We start from the raw sequence: 23,776 nt of genomic DNA, 5'->3' as shown, positions 1-23,776 counted from the left end.
AAATGCTTAAAAATTGAATTTTGAATTATTTTTGTATGAGAAATACTGAAACCAACTTTCTTGAAAGCGCCCTGTAATTAAGCGTTTTGTCAGGTTACCAGACGTTGCTATATAAAATTGTTTACACCAATAATTAACGTCATTTAAAATAGTTAGAAATTGGAAAAAAAGGAAGACCTGAGACTTACTTTGCCTACAGACCCCTAAATTACTTAATCTACTCCGAAATTAAACAGAATGATTTTATTTCAGCAATGGTGAAAGAAAACCATCCGATTAAGTATTTCATGGAACATAACTATTTGGTCCGCAAGGCAACAACATAATCTATTCTTAAAAATTGCTAACATTCAGCAAAAATTTCTAAGATTCTGAAATAAACAATTTTTAAAATCTTGGAATGGCGTGAAATTCATTTTTGTGCCATTAATTTTCAGATGTAACTGAGAAAAAACGTCAAAATTCAACTTAGTTAAAAAAAAAAAAAAAAAATTGCTCCTAGGTGCGCATTTCTATCCTTCCAAGTATATTATATATATGATACTTTAAAATCTAATTTAAATCTTAATTATTTCCTTAATTTTTATCTTAAATTAGCCCATGTTAAATTCCTTCTAAAAGGTTCGCTTATTTCCTGATCCAATTCCCACTTTTTTTAGTCAATGTTTAGTTTTTTAATTATAACAGGCACTCTAGAAAACTGATGATTATTCATTTTTTTTCACGCTCTGAGTTAAGTGATACAAATAAATAATACTTAAAACATTCTTTTAAAGATACCCAAGATTCCCTTTCCTAAGTCTACAAATGCTAAAGAAATCCTTATTAAAATCATTGAAGGGACAAATTTCATTCACTTTGCTCTTGTATCACGATGTGAACTGACGACTGTTTATCATCACTTCTCCCCTGCATAAATTATGACTCTTGTAGTGAAATAAACCGAAGTTAAAATTTCAAAAGTTTCTTCGTTTCGGCCACGCATCTGCAAAATTTATATTATATAGATAGATATATGCCAATTCTGGTAAGCCAAACAGTCTGACCTGTGTAGCGTCTACACATATAAATATTTATTATTAGTAGAGATTACAGATCGATTTGTAAAAGTAAATGCGAGAAAACACTTCCAATATTTTTAACATGAAAATATTTATAGACTAAAAAATACTATGCTATTAGTGCATTGTATAATCAATGCATTGCAAAAATAATTCAAAACACTTTACAGGGCAAAGCACTGGACTTAAATCTACTAAATTTATCTGGTAATTACATCTTCGTAAGTCAGTGTTCGCCAAGGAAGAAATTTTCAAAATTTGATTACTTTTAAATAAAATCTAATTAAATTTTAGAGTTTTTTTTTTCAATTATTTCAAAGCTTATTATTGCAAAATAATCAGTTTAACGCTACTTTAAAATTATATATATTATATTAAAAATAGCTTTTATATGTAAAAAAATTAGCAAAATGTTTTCACTTTTATAATAACTTTTTATTGAAAGAAAAGTTTATCTTTATCCTATAAACAATTAACGTAAAATTGCAATTTATTCGCCTTGTGATTGGTAGTAGCGAATCATCTGACTCATGACGTCTCAGGTATATTTTACCAGTATTGTTTGAAATATGCAATGAAAATTTTTATTACGTCGTAATAAGTATTTATATTACTCTTGACAGTGAAACGGCGATAAGAAAGGAAAAGTAAAGCTTTAATTACATCAAATGAGTTTAAAACAACAATTTAATTCTACTTTTAGACACACCATTTACGGCAACACTGATGAATAGATTTTCGGTTTATTTTTTCGAGCAATGGAAATTTTTCGTCTTTCGGCTGGCAACCGTCTGAATACCTAAACAATACACGTGTTAACCTTGCATTACTTTTTAAATAGTAATGGGGCATCCAGCGATGGTTCTCGGTCTGTTGTCAGAAGGAATGAACGTTATATTTTGCATGTTCAGGCGTTGAGGGGTTACAACAAAAGAGCAATTGTTAATATACCACGTATTACTATTGATTTTTAAAAAATTGTAACTTCTAGTGAGATTTGCTTTCGCCATTATCTTCAATAAAGGCCAGTTTGGCAAAGTTGGTCTGTTTATTAATGATCAAAGTGCAATATTTTCACATGGTCAAGTATATGCAAGTATCTAGAGCGAAATGTAGAGCTGAATTAGAAATCAGGCTAAAGTAGCCAGGTTTAAAAATATTTTTTTTAAAGATGCTTTTTGTTAGTAAAATTAAGTAACAAGAAATATTACATTAGTATGTTTTGACAGTTTTAAGATGATTTTTATTTAATTTAAATTTTAATTCTGATGAAATTTCTTCTGAATTTTATCTAATCTAAAATATTTCTTCTAACTAATGCTAAAATATTCCACAGCTCATTTAGAATTGAGCTTTTTTTGTTAGTGACATTTTAAAAAAAGTTTGTTTCCATTTACTTTTGTTATCTGGAGGAAGGAAATCAATCCCTTAGGAAACCCCACCAACCTGAGGACTTGCATGATTTCAGGACAACATCGAGATTGGGGGGCAAAAGCGAATAAGGGACGAAGCCCCCAGTTATAAATAATAAAAAGCTAAACGAATTACGACAGAATCATAATACCAGACTAATATGTGAAAAAAAAAACCACATGATTATTTTTTCTTTTTTACGCGAACAGGAACTCAAAAAAATTATGAAAGATGAAGTGAATTTTAAATTCATTTAAACTTTTTTCCTTATTTTCAAAACAGATTATTTTTACCATTTGTAATTTGGCAACATGTTAAAATTTATGTTGTCAAAATTGTTATAGATCAAATTTCTCCGCAACAGTTTTTTTTAAAATTTAATACAAGTAATGGGAAGCCAAATTCCAGTAGAATATATGTTAGAAATTTTCATCATGAATAAGAATCCAAATGAAATAGGTGAGTATATTACAAATTTTTCAAACAAACAATGGCGGATTTAGGTTTCTTGAGGTCAAAGGCTGTGCACATTATGAGGCCCCTCTTTTAAACAAGACGATCAGTTCTGTTTCATACTTCAGAAAATTTTTAACATGTTAATGATTTATTGTAGGTTAATCATTTTTATTTTATTAGCTTTGAAAATATGCAATTGCTATTGTTTATCTTTTATGACTCCAGACAGTCCAATATCCATGTTTATATACAATGGACAGATTGAAACAGATGTTAGGTTTTATCTTCAGTTTCTCTTCTGTGTTCTGTGTAATGTTGGTGAACTAAGCGAACACAAAGTAGCATATAGGGATTTGATCATTTATAATTGAAAAAAAAAATTCTAATATAATTCTAAGATTTTATTATTCATAGAATATGTATTTTTTTCAAACTTATTTATTATTAACAAACTTACTGTTATTAACAACTAGAAAAATAATTTTTTAGTTGATCCGCTTTCGGTCCCTTTTCAGTTTAACTGTCATTGGTATTTGTATATTTTGCCTAATTGGAAAATCCCCTGCTATAAGCGAATTAATGTGGAGGTTGAAATTATGGAAAAGTGAAGAATTGCCAATCTGATACGCTCTCAAGCAAGGCTCCAAAATTGGATACCACTGTTGATATCGTAAAAAAACCAATTAAAAAATCGCCAAATAAGTGGGCTACTTTTCGCATTAAACCGGCATTAATATAAGATAGTTTCGTTTAGAGATTAGTTTTTCAAACTGTAAAAAAAATTCCAAGTAAATAAAAGTAAGACTTAAGATTAATAATAAGTAAGTAAGACTTAATCTCACCAAGCATGATAAAATCGTACCAACCGTCCTAAAATTCGACAAAAGTCCGTTATTTTGGATGGCTACCGCTACAACAATGATAATAAATGGTTTTTAGAGTTGCGACAAAAATAATCAATATAACACATTTGACAAAAAATCATTAATAAAAATTCAACTTTGGCAACTGAACATTATTCTTAAGTCTTTCTGAAACAAAAAGATATGTACCATAATAAAAACATTTTCAATTAGAAATCAGTACATTCTGAACAGATAACGGTAAGATTTAAGAATTATATATTTTTTTTCGCCATGCATCCCAAAATTATGCCAATCGTTTCAAAAACGAAGTTGCTATCCGTCATCTTGGATGGCACAAAAACTGCAACAATTGCTTTAGGTTACAATATAAACTGTCAGAATTGCTAGAAATCGTTGAAAAAAAAATAAATACAACCTTGGTGAACGGACAATATTCTTAAGTTAGACGTTGGGCAGCTTACATTTAAAGAATAAAACATTTTAATATTATTCATTAATATTTGCAAATTAAATTTCTACATTTTAATAAAATGTAATAAATACTGACCAATAATGCACAATAGCACATATTAAAAATTTTGGTTGATATCCTTAGGGTGCCTTTTCATACGCTAAGTCACAATCCAAAAAAAGAAGATTGTTGCTACAGTTAACATTGCTATAAAGCAGACTCAGTGAAAAATAAATAAATCTATAATTTTAATAGAGAATTTAAATATATAATGTAACCACAAGATTTTTCCCTGATTAGAAAAAAATTGTAAAAAAAAAAAAAAATCTATTATAATTTCGCATATGATTGTTCCGATATAATGTAAAGATGGTTATAAGGTTTTTAATAAAATCCTTTATGCTAACAAATTTCAAGATGACATCCTTATTGTTAAGAAAAATGTTAAAGCCGTATCAACAGCCAGTTATCAACACGTAATGTTCAGTATTCTGGCTTCCCTCTAGGCACAGCCTCTATTATTCTTTGAGGGAATCAATATCTTCAATTGGCACTGTAAATACTCTTTTCTTTATATGATCCCAAAAGAATATCTAGTAGGTAATATCGGGTGAGCTTGAAATCCATTGATGCCATTCCCAAACCAATCGAATGTAAAATCAATATTTCTGAAATTCGATTTTCGAATACTATTGACTGCATTCTAGGAATTAATCACCAAAAAAATTAGCCGAGGATAGCAAGACATATTCAGCAAAAATGCTATATTCAAACCAAGCGTTAATATTTCAGTACTGCTGTTCGTCAGTGCCATGCAAGGCTTTCTCTGGGATAAAATCTTTATTCCAGAGTATGCGAAAAAGTGTTCGAGAGTTCACTCCCGCGGTTTTCTAATCTGGGAATGACTTTTTAACTACTGGATCTAATAATCTTTGAAATTTTTAACCTTTATTAACTGAGATTGCTCTACTAAGCAAAATTTGCTTTTTGAACCTTTATGCTCTTTGGTCCTTTCAATTCTTCCTGCTCAAGAGTTCTTTCGACTTGGCTGCATTAGTCTTTGCAATGGATAATTATAAACAAGCTGGCGATGCCTGAATTATCTTAAGTATGCTCAGGCTGATTTTTTTTTAACTTAAAAACTATTCCGTACCTTTATTAGCCGTGAAGGCAGGAAGAAGATTCGATAGATTATTGAAATAAAAGAAAGTATGAAACGAAAGAAACAAGCGCGAAAAGGAAGAAGTTAAAAGAATTCCAATCGCAAGTAGATTTCCTACTAATGGCATTCTTCCTATAACCATCAATTCTTTAAAGAGTATTCACTCATTTTCTTCCTATTTTTCAGCAATTAACACCTACTTTAATATAAGATTAATAATAAGATGACAATTTGCCTAGACAATTCCATCAACCATCATTTTGCTCATGTTACTTCAAACAATTGCTATAACTTACTTAAGTATAGTTACTTAAGTAAGTTATATAGAAAAGGATAAAAAAAAGTTATAGCAATTGAATTGAAATGAAAAACTTTGTATTAAAATGAAATTTGAAATAAATTATTTAAATTATCCGATAATAAAAAAAGATTAACCGAAGGGTTGCTTGTGGAACTATTTCTCTACAACCGTAATGCGAAAAATAATTTTCGAGATAAAAAGCAAGTTGAAATCTACTTCAATGTTCCCCGTTATTTCACCAACATGACAACAATGCTAAGTCGCCAAAGCCAGAATTCGAGATGTTTGACAAGAAACAATACTGGGCGTAGGGTTGCTAGAACTAGTCTATTTGCTTTTTTGCATTGCCATATTGGTGACAAACTCAAGGAGTACATTATATTTTAACCGAAGAACATTTAAAAAGAAAAAAAAAATGATTATAACGCATTAATTTAATGATTGTAAGGACAATGGCAACTTTATTTCTAGATTTTTTGCTCATCAAAGCAATTCGGATAGTTAAAGTTCGGAAAAATGCTATATCACATTATTTACAGTAGGATTAATGCGATATAGCATTAATTAACTGTAATTAATGCTATATCGCATTATTTACAGTAGGATTAAAACGATATAGCATTAATTGACTGTAATTAATGCCATATCGCATTAATTACAGTATTCTTATTTGTATTAATCTTGAAACACAAATAAGAATATGATAAATTAATAAAATACGATGAAGTTTGTAAAATATTCTTATTAAATCATTAATTTCTAATATTTCAATCTTTAATTATTAAATGATGTTATTTCCTTTATCATATATTAGAATGTTTTATTAACTGATATTTCATTGTGTTCTTTTTCTCGAAAGTTCCTCAAATTTCTCCTGAAACAGAAAAAATGGACGGGGATAAGATATGTACAGTTAAAAATCCCAGTGGCGATTCAAATTTACATAAAGAAGAAGCAGATGTATTCAAAAACAAGGCTTTAGAAATCATTAGCAAACTAGAACAGGTACGTATCTTAATTTTACAATTTTTTTTCAATAAAGTTGCCTTTGCTTTTGTCAGATATAGTAACGGAAATAATCTGTATACATGTTACTATGAAAGATCAAAATCTGTCAAGTATCTATTTCCCTGGCGATTCTTACATTTTCTAAGTAACTTGGTGTGTTGGAAATATTCGGTATCATTATTTCTCTCTTACATCGGCAAATATCGCCATTCAATGCACTGATGGTAAATATTGAATAAAAAAAAAAGTTTTTGTCACTTTAAGACAAAACTTCAACTTTTAAAATCATAGTTTAATGCTAAAACTAATTATGATATATATCAAAATAAAAGAAAGCTTAAGTAATCTCTGGTAAATAAATTGTTGAGTTTAAAGCGAACAGTACACTCTGAGAAACGAAAATAATACTAATAATGCCGCTTTGTGGGAGGTTGGGTGCAGTGTTTGAACTCGGAGTTCGTAACTTCTGAGCATAATAGTTGGATGGAGAAATGGTTTGACAGTAACATCATTTAGCAATATAGTTGTGTTTAATAAGTTTGATTGTGCTTAGTAAATATTAAAGGTAATTAATAAAAAGAGAAAAAAGAAAGAAAAATGGAATTTACATTAAAAAAATTAACAAAAATCGGCTTAGAGCCAAGCTGGTGTGGTACAGCTATAGGTAATGGTCTAACTGCAAAAGAGTCGGTGTGGCTTTTGATGGTCTTGGAAGTTTGGGGTCGCAATTCTCAATTTCCTTTATTGCCACATTATCGGTATTACCAAGTTTAAAAAAAATGGTGAACAATTTGTTATGGAAATTATTAAGGTGTATGTACACACTTGAAACTTCGAAAATCGTTCAAAATATCGAATATTGCTTAATAATGTTCTCTGATCCTTTAGCTTTCAAACGATACCAAGATGTTGTCAATATTCGAAATATTTTTCGAGTTATAATTATTTTTCTTGAGGTGCTTTCATTAGAAACTCTAGTTACGGTGTTTTTAAAACTCATTTTATGAAGAATGATATTTTTCCACTATGTTGCTTCATTCAAACAATCATAACAAGAAATTTACCAAATACAATTATTTATATATCAAAATAATCTGTATTAAATAGCGGATGTTTTGTGCCTCAATCAAAGTTATATTTATAGAAATAAATTTTTAATAGCTGTTTAAAAGTTAAAATTACAGAAAAAATCTCGCTTTTTTCTATTCATCGTTGATGAAAAAATTGTTTAAAAAAACTATACATTTTTATAACTTGTTTGATGCAGACAACATGAAGAATATTAGGCATCATTTCCAACTAGAATTGTGTGTCTGTACAAATTAGAATTTAAGATATCATGTCTCAAAAAATAGGCTAATTAGCTCATTAAATCTTATTTAATTAATTAATAATAAGTGTAATAGGGTTTTTTCTCACTGAAATGAGTTTAAACATATATTAATAACTTACTGTGAAAAAACTGGATTTTTAAAGTTAAAATTAAAAAAAAAAAATCTTCAAGTCTATACGTACACCTTAAGGGTGAAGAGTTGCAGATCTGTTCTATGCCATTATTTAGGACAAACCAAGGCATGTTGCTTTTCTGCGAACCATCATATTTTGAAATCTTTCCAGTTCCATTATATGCGTCCTAGCTGCAGTTGCCCAAAAGGGCGGGGGGGTCATAGGATATTACAATTTAGATTTGTCAGTTCTAAAAATAATTAATTCAGAGTCAATGTAAAAAGTATTATTTCAATCAATATTTTATTTAGGGAAAGTATTCGAGTTAATACCTAAAATAATTTAAATAAATTAATAAAATTGGAATACCAGACATGAGCACACAATTTTTTTTTAATTTTTCGAAAAAACTTAATAAATTATATTTAAAAAAATATTTGTTAAGTTACATACTTAAAATGATAATCTATATCACGCCCGGTGGTGCTTTTCTTTTTTTCTTCTCTGGAATCACGAGAAACGATAATAAGCATAAAACGTAAACCAAAACAATAGAAGATATTATATAAAAAAAATTTTCTTATTAAAATGTTGATTCGAAAATTTCTGATTCTACTGCTTTTCTGGTTCAACTTTAAAAATTCTGATTGCGAAATACATTGTAGCACTATTATGAATTTGTGCCAAATTTCATGGCTGTAAACGCAATCAATTTTCTGGACACCGGCGACGAACACACACAGACTTCAATACAATTTGAAATTAAATAATAATAAATGGAATACAATTCTGTTTATCTGTGTGCATTTTCAGGTTGTTGACTGTTTACAGGAAGTGAGAGAAACTTACAGAAACGAAAAAGAAGCTTGGATTAAAGAGAGAGAGGAACAATTTAAAAGGCAGTGCAAAATAATTGAGGATTACGAACAACTGCGGAAACAGATGCAATTATGGTTCGAACGAAACAGACACTTCCTTCCAAGAAACAGGGTAATGACTCTTGACATTCATTTTTCAACATCATTCATATATAAATGTCACCGCAGTTGTTGCTACCTTTTTTTTTTTTTTTTTTTTTTTTTCTTAAAGAATTAAACCTTGAGATTTTGAGGAATCTTGGTCTTTTAGGTCTCCTTGAACTCAAAGGACCAGTTATTGAATTTACATCCGTCTACTGATTTATGCGCATGTGAACATGATTCAAGGGAACGAATAGGACGAATGGAGGGGTTATAAGGCAACAAGAAATTCAATTCTTAAAATAACAGAAATTTTCATTTCAAACAGACAAATTTCAACAATTTGATTTTTCAACTCTTGACATACGAATTCATTTAACTTTCTAATTAGATAACATACTATTTTGTACATTTATTGTTATTATTTTGATTCTTATAAGACCAAGTAAAAAAATAGATAAATAAATAGATAAATTGTCATAAATGTTTTAAAATTGGAAAAGGAAAAAAAAAAAAGCAAAAAATACGAATGTAAGATCAGATATAAGAGAAAAAATGAATAACTTAAGAAAGTAAAAATATTTGGGCGGTATATTTCAGCCACCAAGTCTTGCATGGTTAAAGACGATGATTTAAAAAACTGCACACGATGAGATTTAAAAGCAGGACATTCGATTAAAATATAGTTCACAGTAAAATCAATATGACAGTGGGGCACTTAGAGGCCCGTTCCCCAAAAAGGAGAAAGAAGTTTGGGACACGCCATTTGATAACAAACTACATGCTATTTAACCAAAAATAAATATGTGGTCAGTTTTACCGAACTGATGCGCAGATGTAAAATTAATTCGTGTACGTATTGGACACAAAAGGTATACACATTTACTGTTTGATGATCGGGCCCCTCATTGTACGAACTGTGGAGTGGTGAATTCTATTGCACATATTCTTACTCAATGTCCTAATTTTACTTCTGATCGTTTAACTCACTTTCATTCGTCTATTTTAAATTTACAGAACCTGGTGGGTGAGAAACTTCACTCAAAGCTTTTTGACTTTTTAAAAGACATTGGGTTTTTTTTTTCATAACATTTAAAATTTCAGAGTTATTTTTATTCTTGTGCCAAATCATTATAAATCATAGATCTTCTTAACTTTTGACGTTTTACAATGTATCTTTGTTTCATTTACACTTTTTACAATATGGAACTGTTTAAAAATCCCTGTGAATGGCGTAGCTTGTCCTAAATTGAACCTTGTGCCAAAAAATCTAAACCATACCATACCATACCCCCAAAAGGAGATGCTTGTGGGTGAAACGTGTGTGTCCTATACGGAGTCGAGTCAGTTTGACATCTAACTCTTGTATAGGGAAGAGCAGGCCAGACATCAATGGAAAGTTTTATGGTATGCAATCCATCAAGAGATGTAGAACTAGAAAATGTTAAATACAGATTTTCTGTTTCATGCCAATAAAATTAGAGTCTGCTTCGCTGGAAGAAGTTTAAACCACAAGAAACAAAAAAAATCAGTTTGATTTAGTAATAAGAACCTACAAATGATGAATGTGATCACTAAAGTTTAATTTCTTTTAAACAGCCATTATATCCTTTTCGAGCTCAAGTTTTACCCCTCATCCGTTCCCAAAACAGAGGAAACTATTTCGTCCGGCCAGCAGCGAATGTGACAAGAGAGTCCGAGAATGAACCGACTGAAACCGCTGAAGAAGCTGAGGAACCTGACTTGGAAGAGGATGACGAGGCTGAAGAGAATAATGAGGAAGAACCGGAAGAAGAAACGGAAGAGCAGGAAGAAGAAGCCGAAGAACAAGAGGAAGAAGTAGAACAGGAAGCAACTGGCGGAGATGAAGATTTGGAATATGTCTTGGAATACACTCCAGTAACATCAGCTATGGAGTTGCCAAGCATCACTATGACAGAAGATAAAAAAAGAAAAGGTAATCCATTCATAATTATTTATATTTTTACTTTGTCTTACGTATTATAGAGAAAGTATAGTAACCGTCAAAAAAATTTTGAACTCGAGGTTTTGACGAATCCCCACGGTTTAGACACGCAAACACATTTTTGGAAAATGTCAGTCTGCCTGTCTGTCAGTAACAAAGATAACTCAAAAACGATTGAAAATTGGTATACGGTCTTTACACCAAATTGGCAGATTTTTTAAATCCAATTTTGAGTAAACTCCATTCAGAGGAAGATCGTCTGTCCGGCTATTCGAAGATAATTACAAAACGAAGAAAGCTAGAGAGATAAAATTCGGTACACAGATTTAACATCTATAGCGTAGACGCCTGACAAATTTTAATTCGACAATGAGTTGGCTGTCTGTCTGTCTGTACTTTCAGAAAAATGTAAACGTAATAATTCAAAAACACTATGACTTAAATTTATCAAATTTAGTATGGGATTTTGTGACTAGAAGAGCAGTTTTGTGTCAAATTTTTGTTTTAATAGGTCGAGAAAAACATGCCTAATACACAAATTACATTTTTGGTACTGTTAACTCATGGCAGGGATTCATCGCCAAAAATCTCGCCAAGGAGGACAAAATAAATTCAGTAAAAATGGTTAATTCATGCAAAAAGTTAATATTTCGTAACTATTATACGTCAGTGCCATGTAAAGCATTCTCTGGTTTTATAAGTTTATTGAAGAGTAGGCGAGAAAGTTTTGGGCAGACCACTTTCACTGGTTTAAAAAAAAATGCCTTAGTTTTTAATTTTCACATCTCACAAATTTTCTAACCCCAATATGCAAAAATTTTTAATTTTTTTTATAACCATATTATGTTTTTATATCGTCGCTTACATTTGATTTGAATTTCGATGCAACAAACATATTTAACTTCTGTCCCTTTCCTTGTTTAGCGTCTTTTGTGTTAGAGAATGACAACTCGAAGAAAAGATGCCTAACCCTGGTGGAATGTCCGATTTGTCAAGAAACGCTCCCAGACTTGATCAGGACTGGGAAAGTGTTGATGGCTCCCTCTTGCGGCCATGTTCTGTGCTCCAATTGTGCCATGCGAATCTGGATACAACGGCGGAAGCGTTGTCCGAAATGTAACAACCAATTCAATATCCAAAAACTTATACCGGTTTACTTATAGCTAATTTTGGAATTCAGATTTTGTAATAAAGTTTAGTTTTTCAAAAGAAAATGAGATCATTTCTTATTGTAAGCTGTGTGTTAATGGATAGGGTAAACTTTGTTTCGAGAGTGTATTTAGATTAATTCGAGATTTCGAGATTGTATTAGTATTAATCAATAGAAGTTGATTTGCTTGGTATAAACAGCGAATGCTGATATCGGATAAATAAAATACCTAATCATCTGTGCGTTAATGAAAATGATAATTCAAAAACCGAGTAAGTTGAAATGGTGAAAATTGGTCAATAGATTTTTAACACAAAAATTGTAAATTTGTTTCAAATTTTGGACTGAATCCAAAACATATCATGGGATTTTTTGTCCGTGTGTTTGTGAAAACGATAACAAGAGATGATGTTCTTTTTTACACTTTCTCTCGTATTCAGCTTCAATATGGGTTGTTTTTAGCTTTGTAGTACAGAAAAGACAGTTTGGATCTTGTAAAGGCGTCAACAAAAACAACAACACACGCACAAAAAAGGAACTCCTTTGTAACTTTGTTATTTATTATTGCATCTACTCAAATTTGTTGTCGGTGTTAACGATTGGAGAGGACAGGTTTGTTGAGATAGACAAAACTGAACTACCGAGTTAATTAACATGATTAATTAAATGCTATATCGAAATTTTTCCATTACAACTATAATCTTTTTTTTTTTTTTTTACTGATTCGATTTGTCACATGAAATTAAATTTAAGGAATTCTGATAATAATTTTGAGAGTTATAGCGTTTTGAGAAATGACGCTTCTAATGTTAAACGAATCTTATGAATTTTCGGCGATATCTTGATATCTTGGAAACTTATATATTTCTCAAAAAAAAATCAATCATATTTTATAAAGTCACAAAATAAATGTATAAATAACGGAACTTAATGAATTTTTAAAGATGAATGTAGGGGAAAAGTGAATTGTAATACAGTAAAATTTTTACATGAAAGCAAAAAAAAAAAAAAAAAAAAAAAAGTTCAACCTTTTAATAAGAATTGATAATTTTATTGGCTTAAAATCTCTTTTCACTATCCGCATTTCCCCAAGCTACTTTTAAAAAGAAAAAAATGGGTTAAACAACGTATTTAATTCATCATAAAAATTAATATGTTAATTTCTCAGGCGAGATGAATTAAAAGAATTATATGATGAATTAATTTTAAAAGTAATGGAAATTCTTCAATATTTAAATAAAAAGAAAAAAATTCATATTTTGCAAAAAACATACTAAAATGACTAAATCTGTGTCGTTTGCTCCTCCGAAATTCTTTATTTTTCTACTTACAAGCTGAGATTTACTTAATATATAGTCCCTTGTGGGTTGGGGCAGTTTTTTTGGGCACAGTTTTTAGCACACAAAATTAAGTATATCTCACAAACTACTACGATTTTCGGAACAAAATTTGATGCAAAGAAATAACAGTTGATTCGAATTATTGGAAAAAATCTCGATTTTCGTAAAGGTAACATTTTGGGATAATAGTTAATTTACTATGTTAATTAATCCAGTTAATCAGCTTGTCTATCTCAACAAATCTGTCTTTTTAATCCATTTCCATTGACACCATTTTTATAAAGATGCGATAAAAAATGACAAAGTTAAAAAGGTGTTCCTTTTTTTGTTGACCACTGTACATCTGTAATTTTGCTCATATGACCAAATACCAAATTTCATTTATCTAATTAGTAACATTTTTCAGTAGCAACTTTCACGTACTTTAATTATATAGACGTATAGATGATCAACTCGTTCGCAATATGGGGTATAAGCTACGATAAAAATCTAATTCTCATTTTAAATCTATAATTATATTACGACTGTAGTAGCATCGCTATATTGTATAATATTTGGGAAATATTTTGAATACCGTATAAGCAATATTGTACGATATATAAAAAATATTGAGCGAGCACTGAAAATTTTAAAAGCATAGACATAAGAACAGATTGGCACAAAAATATTAGATACTCTTAAATACTTCATTTAATTTTAGAACTGTGTTCCAAAAAATTAATTGGAATATTTTTCACCTGGCATTTGAGGTCCGATCGTTCAATTGACATGAATATTACGGTGATAAGACAAATTGCCAGTTCAGGGATATTATTCCAAATTTGACAAAAATCATGTTAATAAAGTTAAAATGCTAAGAACCGAATTTCATATCTATATCTCACTGCATTTTTGAAATCATTTCTCATCTTAGATATTCATTAAAGACTTTAATAGTTTTTGATTACTTCATCCAACCAGAGTGATCCCCCCTAAAACTTTGTTGTATACTCTCAAATAAATTTGTTGTATATTCTCTAATAAAAATGAATTTTTATTTTAAACGCACTTTTTTCCAACTGATTGAAATCAAAATTTGACACAAAACTGCAATTGCAGTCACAAAAGTACATATCAAATTTCATACATTTAAGTCATTATATTTTGAGTGATCGAAATACATGCTTGTAAAAGTACCGATCAGCAGATGGTCAACACTTTGACAGATTTGGTTCAAAATTTGACACCAATCTGCATTCTAGCTGTTAAATCTGTGTACCAATTTTTTTCCATTTAACTCACTTCGTTTTGTAGTTATCATGTTAAGTTGTATTCGAGCTGCCGGACAGATAAATTTCCTTTGAACGGAGTTTGCTCGAAATTTGATAGAAATCTACAAATTCGGTTTTAAGTCTGTATACCAAATTTCATCCGTCCAGCTTAAATCATTTTTGAGTTCCTTGTCACTGACAGACAGACGGACATTTTCCAAAAATGCGTTTTTCGAACTCAGGGAGGTCTAAAACGTGGAGATTCTTCAAAATATCGAATTCGAATTTCTAGACAATTACTGTACTTCCAATATACAACGTTTACAAGAAAGTAAAAAAATCTAACTAATCACAATTCGAATAGCGGGAGAGGCAGACTTCCTATAAGTAGATTTTGCTCAAAATTTGATCGAAATTTACCAGTTTGATGTAAAGATCATATACCAAATTTCATTTGTATAGTTCAAATCGTATTCGGATTATTTTTGAGATAGACAAAAAAAAAAAAAAAAAAAAAAAAAAAAAAAAAAACAGACGAACATTTTCCAAAAATGTGTGTTTCGGATTCATGGAGATCTGAAACATTGAGAATCGTCTAAATCTCGATTTTGAATTTTTTGACGATTATAATACTTTCTCTAAGCTTCGTATATAAGAAAATAAAAAGTTTATGGGATAAAGGTATAAGGTTTTAAATAGTCTTTTCATCGAAATATTAGACTTTTGAATTCCATCCTTATGTTGAATGTCTAATAATCGAGCAAGATATAATCTTGTTAACATAAAATCACAACAACCTAAAAAGATGAATAGATGATTCGGTGATGAAAAGATGATTTGTTATACTGTTATGTATCTAAATTTACACAAAATGGAACTACGGAAAGATATTTGTCTTCTAAAACATACCCCAAGATTTTAAACAAAATACGCTATACAGTAGAAACATATTGGAAAGATGCAGGGAGACTATCCTCGATTATGACGTCACAATTAAAAGTATGCATTCGAGTAATAATAATTCATGCATTCGAAAATTCATAATGAAATCAAATTAATTTCAGGCTGAAAAAAGGTATAAACACATAGTTCAATGGTTCAAAAACATTTATACACATAAAATGCTAACGTAAGTAGCACAGATATTACTCTTTTACTTATTACGGAATGGCAACAATCAAATGTAATTTCAGCAGACTGCTTTATTCAGCGTTTTTACAGCTCTACTTAATTCAACACTTCGCTAATCAAATAAATTATATTAAAAATGCTGCTTGTCGTATCATATACTTTTTTTTCTGTCAGAAGATTTAAAAGAAATCAAGAAATAAACTTTAATCGAAAAGTTGAATAATCGAGAATGAAAATAGGCTTAACTATCACTATGGATACTCGGATACTTGCCTATGGAAATAGAATACTTCCAAATCTATTCATTACCCAAAAGATGTTTGCATTATCTTTAAACTCAAAAAATTACCTTTTTAATGTTATTGATTTCATTTCTGTACAGTTTTTTCTTTACTTTTAATGAATTCTTCAAGTTCTATTTATAATGTTATGATGCTTTTATAATGCTAAATTAGGTTTGGTTTGGAAAAAGCTTTCTAAGAGTAATGCTCACTTCAGTTGCTTTTTTAATGTTATGAAATTCTAACTCCTCCATCAAAAGGGTCGATCGCCTGCTTTCATCAATGTTAAAATTAAAATAATTACTTTTTTTAAAAATCATTAATCCCCAAATAGAGTTTTTTACTTCCGCTTATATTTCATAGTATATATGCGTTTAATTTGTCCACATAATAATTTACTGAAGAATGATCCAGCTAATGTATACTTTTGCAAATGAAATTTTTAAAAATGAATTCCATATTAATTGTTTAATAGCCTAAAAAAGTCAATTTTGGAGAGCAAACTGGTCGTCAAAGGTGGCTCATTTAGTATTTAAGACCAACCTCTTATATCAACTTGTATTGCACTCGACTTCCAATATCTTTTGTCTGACCCCCGACTCCTTCCCTTCGGTAAGTTTTTAAGTAATAAATAATTTCAAAAGAAAATAAATAAAATACATAAAAGCAACATTTGTTAAAAATGGCAGTTTTATTAATTACTTTATGAAGCAGCTTATGCTTTATTTGATTATTCTTTAAATTTTTTTGATTTAGAATTTTTTTATTCCTAGGCAAAATTTATTCGAAAATAACTTACAATCCACAACAAATCTCTAAACACTCATGCACAAGATAAACATCAAGATCTTTATAATCAAGATCAACACCCCCCTCCCCCATACTCATACCAAATGAAGAATTTTATTAGATAATTAATTAAAAAAACTGAAATATATAAGATGTGCTTTTTTTAATGATGATGACGGAAATTTATTTTTTTGGATTACTTTCTCATTATTTTGAATCACCTCCCCCCTCCGAAAAAAGGCGTATTAACATTTTGGTACTGAATTAATTAAATGAACAATAAAACTGTTAAGAATAACAATTTTCTCATCGAAATTTATTTCTGCATTTTTTTTTTGGACAAACTCGGAAAGACCATCTAACTTGCATCTAATTTAATGATTCATGTGATTACACGTTTATAGATGTAAAACGTTTTTTATTATAACTCCATACAAAAGGATGTGGTATCAATATATTTCATTCTCCCCCCACCTTCAAAAAAAAAAAAACTTCCAGAAATCATGGTTCGGGGGGGGGGATCTTAGCATTTAAAAAATAGAAAGAATAAATTTCTCATACTTTTCACGACTTGTTTTTATGCCTCTTTTCATCTTTCAGCGCTGTGTGGGTGGCCATGGACAGAAAGTCAATGAAAAAAAAATCAATCGATACCTTTGTCGCATCGTCTTCTCCACGGGTTGCTCAATTCGTATCAAGTGTCCTCTGCAGTCCCTTCACTCGACTGGAAATTAAACAGAATGGACTGAAGCAACAAATGACTGTCTTCCCCTTAATATCAGGAGGTTACAGTTAATAGGTTTCCAAATATGTAAGAGCACGAAGGAAGGTGAACACGTGATTTTGATTGACAAGAGCTGAGGTGAAAGGAAATTATCCATAATGTTTGGTTAAACAATTTTTAATTTCTTTTAAAGGCCCATTCTAAAAACTGAATATTTAGAGAATTTCAACTAAATATGGGGGTTCCTGATTGCAGTGATCACATGATCAGTTTCTGGTTAGGTTGCATTTGGATAGAAGATCTGTAGTTCTGATAACTTTTACTTAATATATGTGCGATGGTTAAGTCTTGCCTCTTGTTTCGGGTCTATTTCGTGATGGTGATAAGATTTGGAATGTTTATTTCCATATGAAACTTGATACTTGCTTTGTATACAATTTTCCGTTGTGATTTCTATTGACAACTTTTTCATGTTTAAGGTGATATCTTCTTGAAAAATCCATTATATAAATGGATTTCTAACGTTCTTTGCAAGAAAATTTTCCTCATTCCATGAGATTTCTGAATGCCCAACCACCCATATAAAATGTTTTTTTAGATATTTTCTAATGTGAATTTTTGATGTGAGTCACTATATGATTATGGGCGAATTAAAGGAGATATTTTTTAGTGATGAAAGAACAGTACGATTGCCTGAAAGCATCAAAATGTCCTTGTCTGGAATTAATAATTCATCTATTGCTTGGCATATCGTTACAAATTCCACCATGAAAATAGAATTTAATTGATGAATATGATAAGAAAAATTTTAGATCCTGGAACAACCAGTGATTGAGATGATGCTATGTGGACCATTGAATCAGCAGTAGCAGCGACGAAATGATTTGGCGAAGTCATCTGCGATGCTGCTGGAATTTCTTTGCTTTGAATATTGAACTTATTAAGAAAGATTTCACAAATACTGCGATTGGAATGCGGAAGTCTAGTAGTGTTATTAGATACACTAGGGAAAGTGGATATTTTAAAACACATATCTGAGACACTGCAGTCCCTGAAGATCGAATTTTTGCTAAGCATACACCTTATTGATAAAAGTATTGTGCATGTTTGAGATTCGAACTCGCAACGTTAGGGTTCATAGCCGAGTAACAAAACCACTAGACAAAAGTGTACACTCTTCTCCGGAAGTTGTTATCTGGCTTATGATGTTACCACTACAGTATCATAACAAGAAAGGTCAAATGATAATTAAAAGTGGGCGTGGTAGAGCAACATCGGCGCATCATGAACCATTTTATGATTTTACTGAAGGATCATACGAAAATAAGGCAAGTCTTATTAAGGGAATGGAAGAGATGGTGGATTGCTTCGAACTCACACATCAAACTTACATAGTTAATGATGAAGATAGTCATAAACGGCTTTACATGAAGAGCTAAGTGGCGCAACAAGTGGAGGTCACAAGCAGGAATGGTCTTTGAAGTTAAAGGTAGAAGTATTTGGCGAGCATTCGTGGAATATGGATGGCATGCCAAATAAGGGATCCATCCATTAAACAAATTATCGCTAGCTAAAATAGAACGTGGAAATGAAAGTAGTTTCCTAAACATCAGTTAAAAAAGGTAATAAATATTTTGATTGGGTAGCAAGTAGTTATGGCACATAAAATAAATCTTTTAGCTACATTTCTGCAATATTTCCATTTAGGTTAAAATAACTATCGATCATCAGTATTTAATCCGCCATTAGCTTACTTCACAATTTTCGAATTTGGGTCGAGAATTTATTTTCTGCTACTACCTCTATTTTCGCGGATAATGTAGGGGACTTAGGAGCAAGAATAATGTAGGGGAATTAAACTGTGTGAAAGTCATGAGTGCAGAGCCGGCCTTCTCTTCAAAGGGGCCCTTGGTGCTTAAAGTCATTTGGGGCCCTAATTTATCGTAAAGCAAAGCAAAAAAAAAAAAACTACAAATATGAAGATATATTATTAATGCATATTTATTTAATGTGCGATTTTTTTTTTTAGCTACTACATCAATTACTACAGAAGAATTACAATTTTTTGCAACTTCTTTTTCGATGCTTAATATAGCGAGTGCATTTAAGCGTTCTGAACACATGCTTGACCGAAGATAATTATTAATTTTAATGCTGAAAAAGCGCTCAGCACTTGCAGTAGTAATTGGCAACGTAAAGAAAAGTTTCAACACAGTTAATACATTTAGAAATAACTCATTAGAATTATTATTTAGTAGGCATTGCAATATGTCTCGTGCGTTATTTGCATCTCTTTCATTCAAAATTAAATCCCGTAACAAACAAATTTCTTGGATTAGGTTTTCATCTGCATTTGTGTTATAAAACTTTACAAAGTTTTTGGAACATTTCTCTAATTCATAGTTTGTGTCTTGTGATAAAGCCTGACGACAGCTACACAAACACCTTCAATAGCTCTTAATCTTTCACTAAGAATAAATTTCAATTTTCTGGCGTCTTTGTGGTTTCTAAGGGTTTAAGACTGAAATCATGTATAAAGCTTAAAGGATAAATGTAGCAAGAGGGTATATGAATTATTTATATCATAATTTTTCAAAATATTAAGTTTTTTCATGTATAAAACAGATTTCTAATTAAAGACGATTTTAACAGAAAATAAAAAAAAGCTATAAAATATTAATTATATTTAATACATTCTATATTATTCAATTTTAACAAAATGAATGATTGAATTTGACTTTCCAGGTTTTGAGCATTATTTGTGCCACTTGAAGCTTCAATTCAGTTTCTGGATACTTTTTATAATAAGACACAGTAATTAAAGTTTCGGTAAGACTTAAGATCCAGTTACGTGCAAAACATGATAAAATCATGTCAACTTTCTGAAAACTCGTCAACAGTCAATCAAATAAGAATGGGTTGACGGTGTGCCTAGCCAGGACTTATAATAGTTAAAAAATATAGTTTATAGTTTATACATAATAGTTTAAGTATAGCTTTATAGTTTGCACTTATAATAGTTTAAAAAAAAAATCGAACTCCATATTTTGACGAATCAGCACGTTTTAGATCTCCTAGAATCTGAGAAACTTATTAAAAAAAATAATAAAATCATGCCTATGAATGAACACAATTATTCAAAAGCATTTTCAGCTTGATGGATGAAATTTTGTATATGGTCTCTACTTCAGATTTTAAAATTTCTATCAAATTTTGAACAAAGTGCATTCAGAGGAAATTTGACGATTCGGTGGTCCGAAAATAACTTAACGCGATAGCAACAAAACGAAGAACGATAAATGAGTAATATTTGATGTACAGATTTAACATCTGATGATGTCGTGTCCGCTTTACAACAAAAAGAGGGGTCCAGTAACTTCTGAGGGTAAAGACTCCTGAGCACCAGAGGGCAGAAGTCTGACTTCCAGCTCATATGAAGATGGCACTCACACACTCGCGTGCATAACCCCTTTTTTCAGGAGGGGGTGGGGCTCTTTCACACCCCTCACAGTTAGAACACATGGGGAAGAACAGCCATGCCTGAATCAGGGGTTGTGCCAGATCACGGGGAACATGCGCTACCCCTAGGCCAGGAACTGACGATTTAACATATAAAGTATTTCAAATTTGGATTGACCGTCTGTCGATCTGTTCGTTCACAAGCGTGTAAACGTAGTAAGAGCGACTTAATTTGATAATTGATCTTAACATTAAAATATTTGGTATGGAATTTTGAGTTTCATTTGGTTGACGAATGAGTGTCGAAAATGCATATTCGGTTTTCTTCATTATTCTAAGAAGCACTAAACGCTCATGCAAGAGATTTTGAAAATTAGGGCTTTTTGAATTGATGTTTTTTTCTGCACTAGTTTCACGTGGATTTTATCTTTCAGCATATTTTTGCGGGTTTCTTCTCTTTTTCTTTCACTTTTTTTGTACCTTCCACTTCCTTTGTTTAACTAATTACTACACTAATATGAGATGACAATCTACCTCAAATACAGCACAGGGCAAAAATTTATTTCTTATTATATTAAGTAAAAAGGAAATTTGTTCTCAAATTTTATTCAACACATTTTTTTACAAATTTTAATCAATTTAATCTCGATCGATAGTATTCGTTTGAAATCCCTCATGAAAAATCTAATTAATATTTGAAAAAATATATAAATTAAAACCTACATAATTTAATTAAACATTAACTCTCCTCTTTATCCCCCTCTAGTATTCTATGCTTGATTATTAGATTTATTCCATTGTTAACTTAGTAATAATCGTTGGTTATATTTCAGTTGTTATTGGATGCGGAAGGTCCCAACAATCACTTTTATTATTGTTGTTGTTAGCAGAAATATTACTGTTTAATGTTAAACAAAGGCACAAAATATAAACAATATAATAGATAAAACAATGAATCCACCTTCTGCTGCTCTGTTAAGAATCATTTCTCTTTTTGCAACTGATCGTTGTGTGACTTTTTTTGCTGAGCTATGCTTGGTTGTGAACATTTCAATGAGGCTACGGCAATCGTTGGATGGATCGTCCTATGGATGATCTGGGAACTGTTGAAATATTACATGTTCCCTCACTTACCCTCAATCGGAGATCTGTTTTTCGATCCCGATTTGGATCAAGATGTTAATACATCATCTGATCCACCTGCGACTAGAGTAGAATCCGTCCCAGTGGTTCGCTCCTACACGGTATTTAGGATTTGCCAGGCTTTAGAACTTCCAGCGAAATTGGCTCCATCTGCAACCCAGAAGTCTGATATCCCTGTTGTAGAATCCTATACGGTCTACAAGCTGTGTTCTGCTCTGGGTTTGCCTGCACGGATGGCTCCTGTCGGAGTGCCAGTTGTAGAATCCTTTGCGATCTACCAGTTCTGCTTAGCCTTGGATATTCCAGTGAGATACCGGTCGCAGAAGGACGCAGTTTAACATCAAAACTGTCGTCGGCTACCCGATGCAGTTTTCAGATCAGAACTGTCTTCGGATGCAGCAATGGAGGGTGGGTGGGCGGGGAACAAAAGTAGCCCACCTCCACGTGGTGTTCCCTGGGCAACGGTGCAGTTCTTTGGAACTACATCGGCTAAGAGGCTACTCAAGTATGAACCAAATAATGAACTTTTTATTTAGTTTGACAAAACCAGACATCTAATTTTTGATTTTGCGTTTTAATGCCACAAAATTTCATTACAAACATCAAATTCAGAACATGCAGAACGGTAGCAACAACTGCAATGTTTTTTAGATATACGTAAGAATTATATATTTTTAATCCTAAAAAATAAAATTAAAAAAATAATTTAAAATATGTTTTTGACAAAGAATTGTTGTAAAACTCATGCAAAAAAAATCAGTAGCGTTGACAATCATAAATCTGGTGGAGGAATCTTATAATGACTTAGATTTGAAAAATTATAGTGACAAAAATTTACAAATTCATAACATACATAATTCGTCGAAGCGGCATCACAAATTAATAAATTAAAGGAATGTGATAGGCAAGAAACAAATTGCATGCAGTTTCAGAGAAAGTATTCTAGATTGCACTCCTTTATGTTTCCCTTTCATGTTACTACCATTGTCATATGCTTGCCCTCTACAATTCATAATATCTAAATGAATTTCGGTAAATCTTTTCAATAGAGTTTTTGTTAGTCCTTCTACAGTCACATCAGTTATTTCAATAAACCCTATAAATGACTCGTTTATAGTTAACCTTTTCTCTTTAAATTTTACACATCTAATAATGATTGAAGTTTGTTTCTTATGAGAAATATCAGGAATACAATCCCTTTGAATAATAAAGTACAGGGCTGCTTTTATATCATGTTTAATTTTGTTAAGGACTTCATTTCCTAATGCAGAGATAGTTTGTTCTTTTGAATTATATGCCAAATGATGCACAAATCTATTTTTCGAATTTATTATTTTGTTTATACGATCCGTTAGCACAGGTTCGTATTAGTTCACTTAATAATTCGATCAAACATAAAAAATTTCCATTATTAGGTTAA

General features: G+C 30.9%; 1 protein-coding gene across 1 annotated transcript; it reads left to right on the top strand.

Annotated features, from left to right (window-relative positions):
* The first annotated feature begins 2,863 nt into the window (after positions 1-2,863).
* Positions 2,864-17,826, top strand: LOC129971766 (YTH domain-containing protein 1-like). Its single transcript, XM_056085741.1, has 6 exons — positions 2,864-2,933; positions 6,570-6,715; positions 8,978-9,154; positions 10,723-11,080; positions 12,014-12,149; positions 17,631-17,826. The coding sequence occupies exons 1-6, from the start codon at positions 2,864-2,866 to the stop codon at positions 17,824-17,826; spliced, it is 1,083 nt and encodes a 360-aa protein (XP_055941716.1).
* The last annotated feature ends 5,950 nt before the right edge of the window (positions 17,827-23,776 follow it).

This window comes from Argiope bruennichi, chromosome 6, assembly GCF_947563725.1.
Source record: "Argiope bruennichi chromosome 6, qqArgBrue1.1, whole genome shotgun sequence".
Lineage (NCBI taxonomy): Eukaryota > Metazoa > Arthropoda > Arachnida > Araneae > Araneidae > Argiope > Argiope bruennichi.
This window is presented reverse-complemented; position numbering and strand designations above follow the sequence as displayed.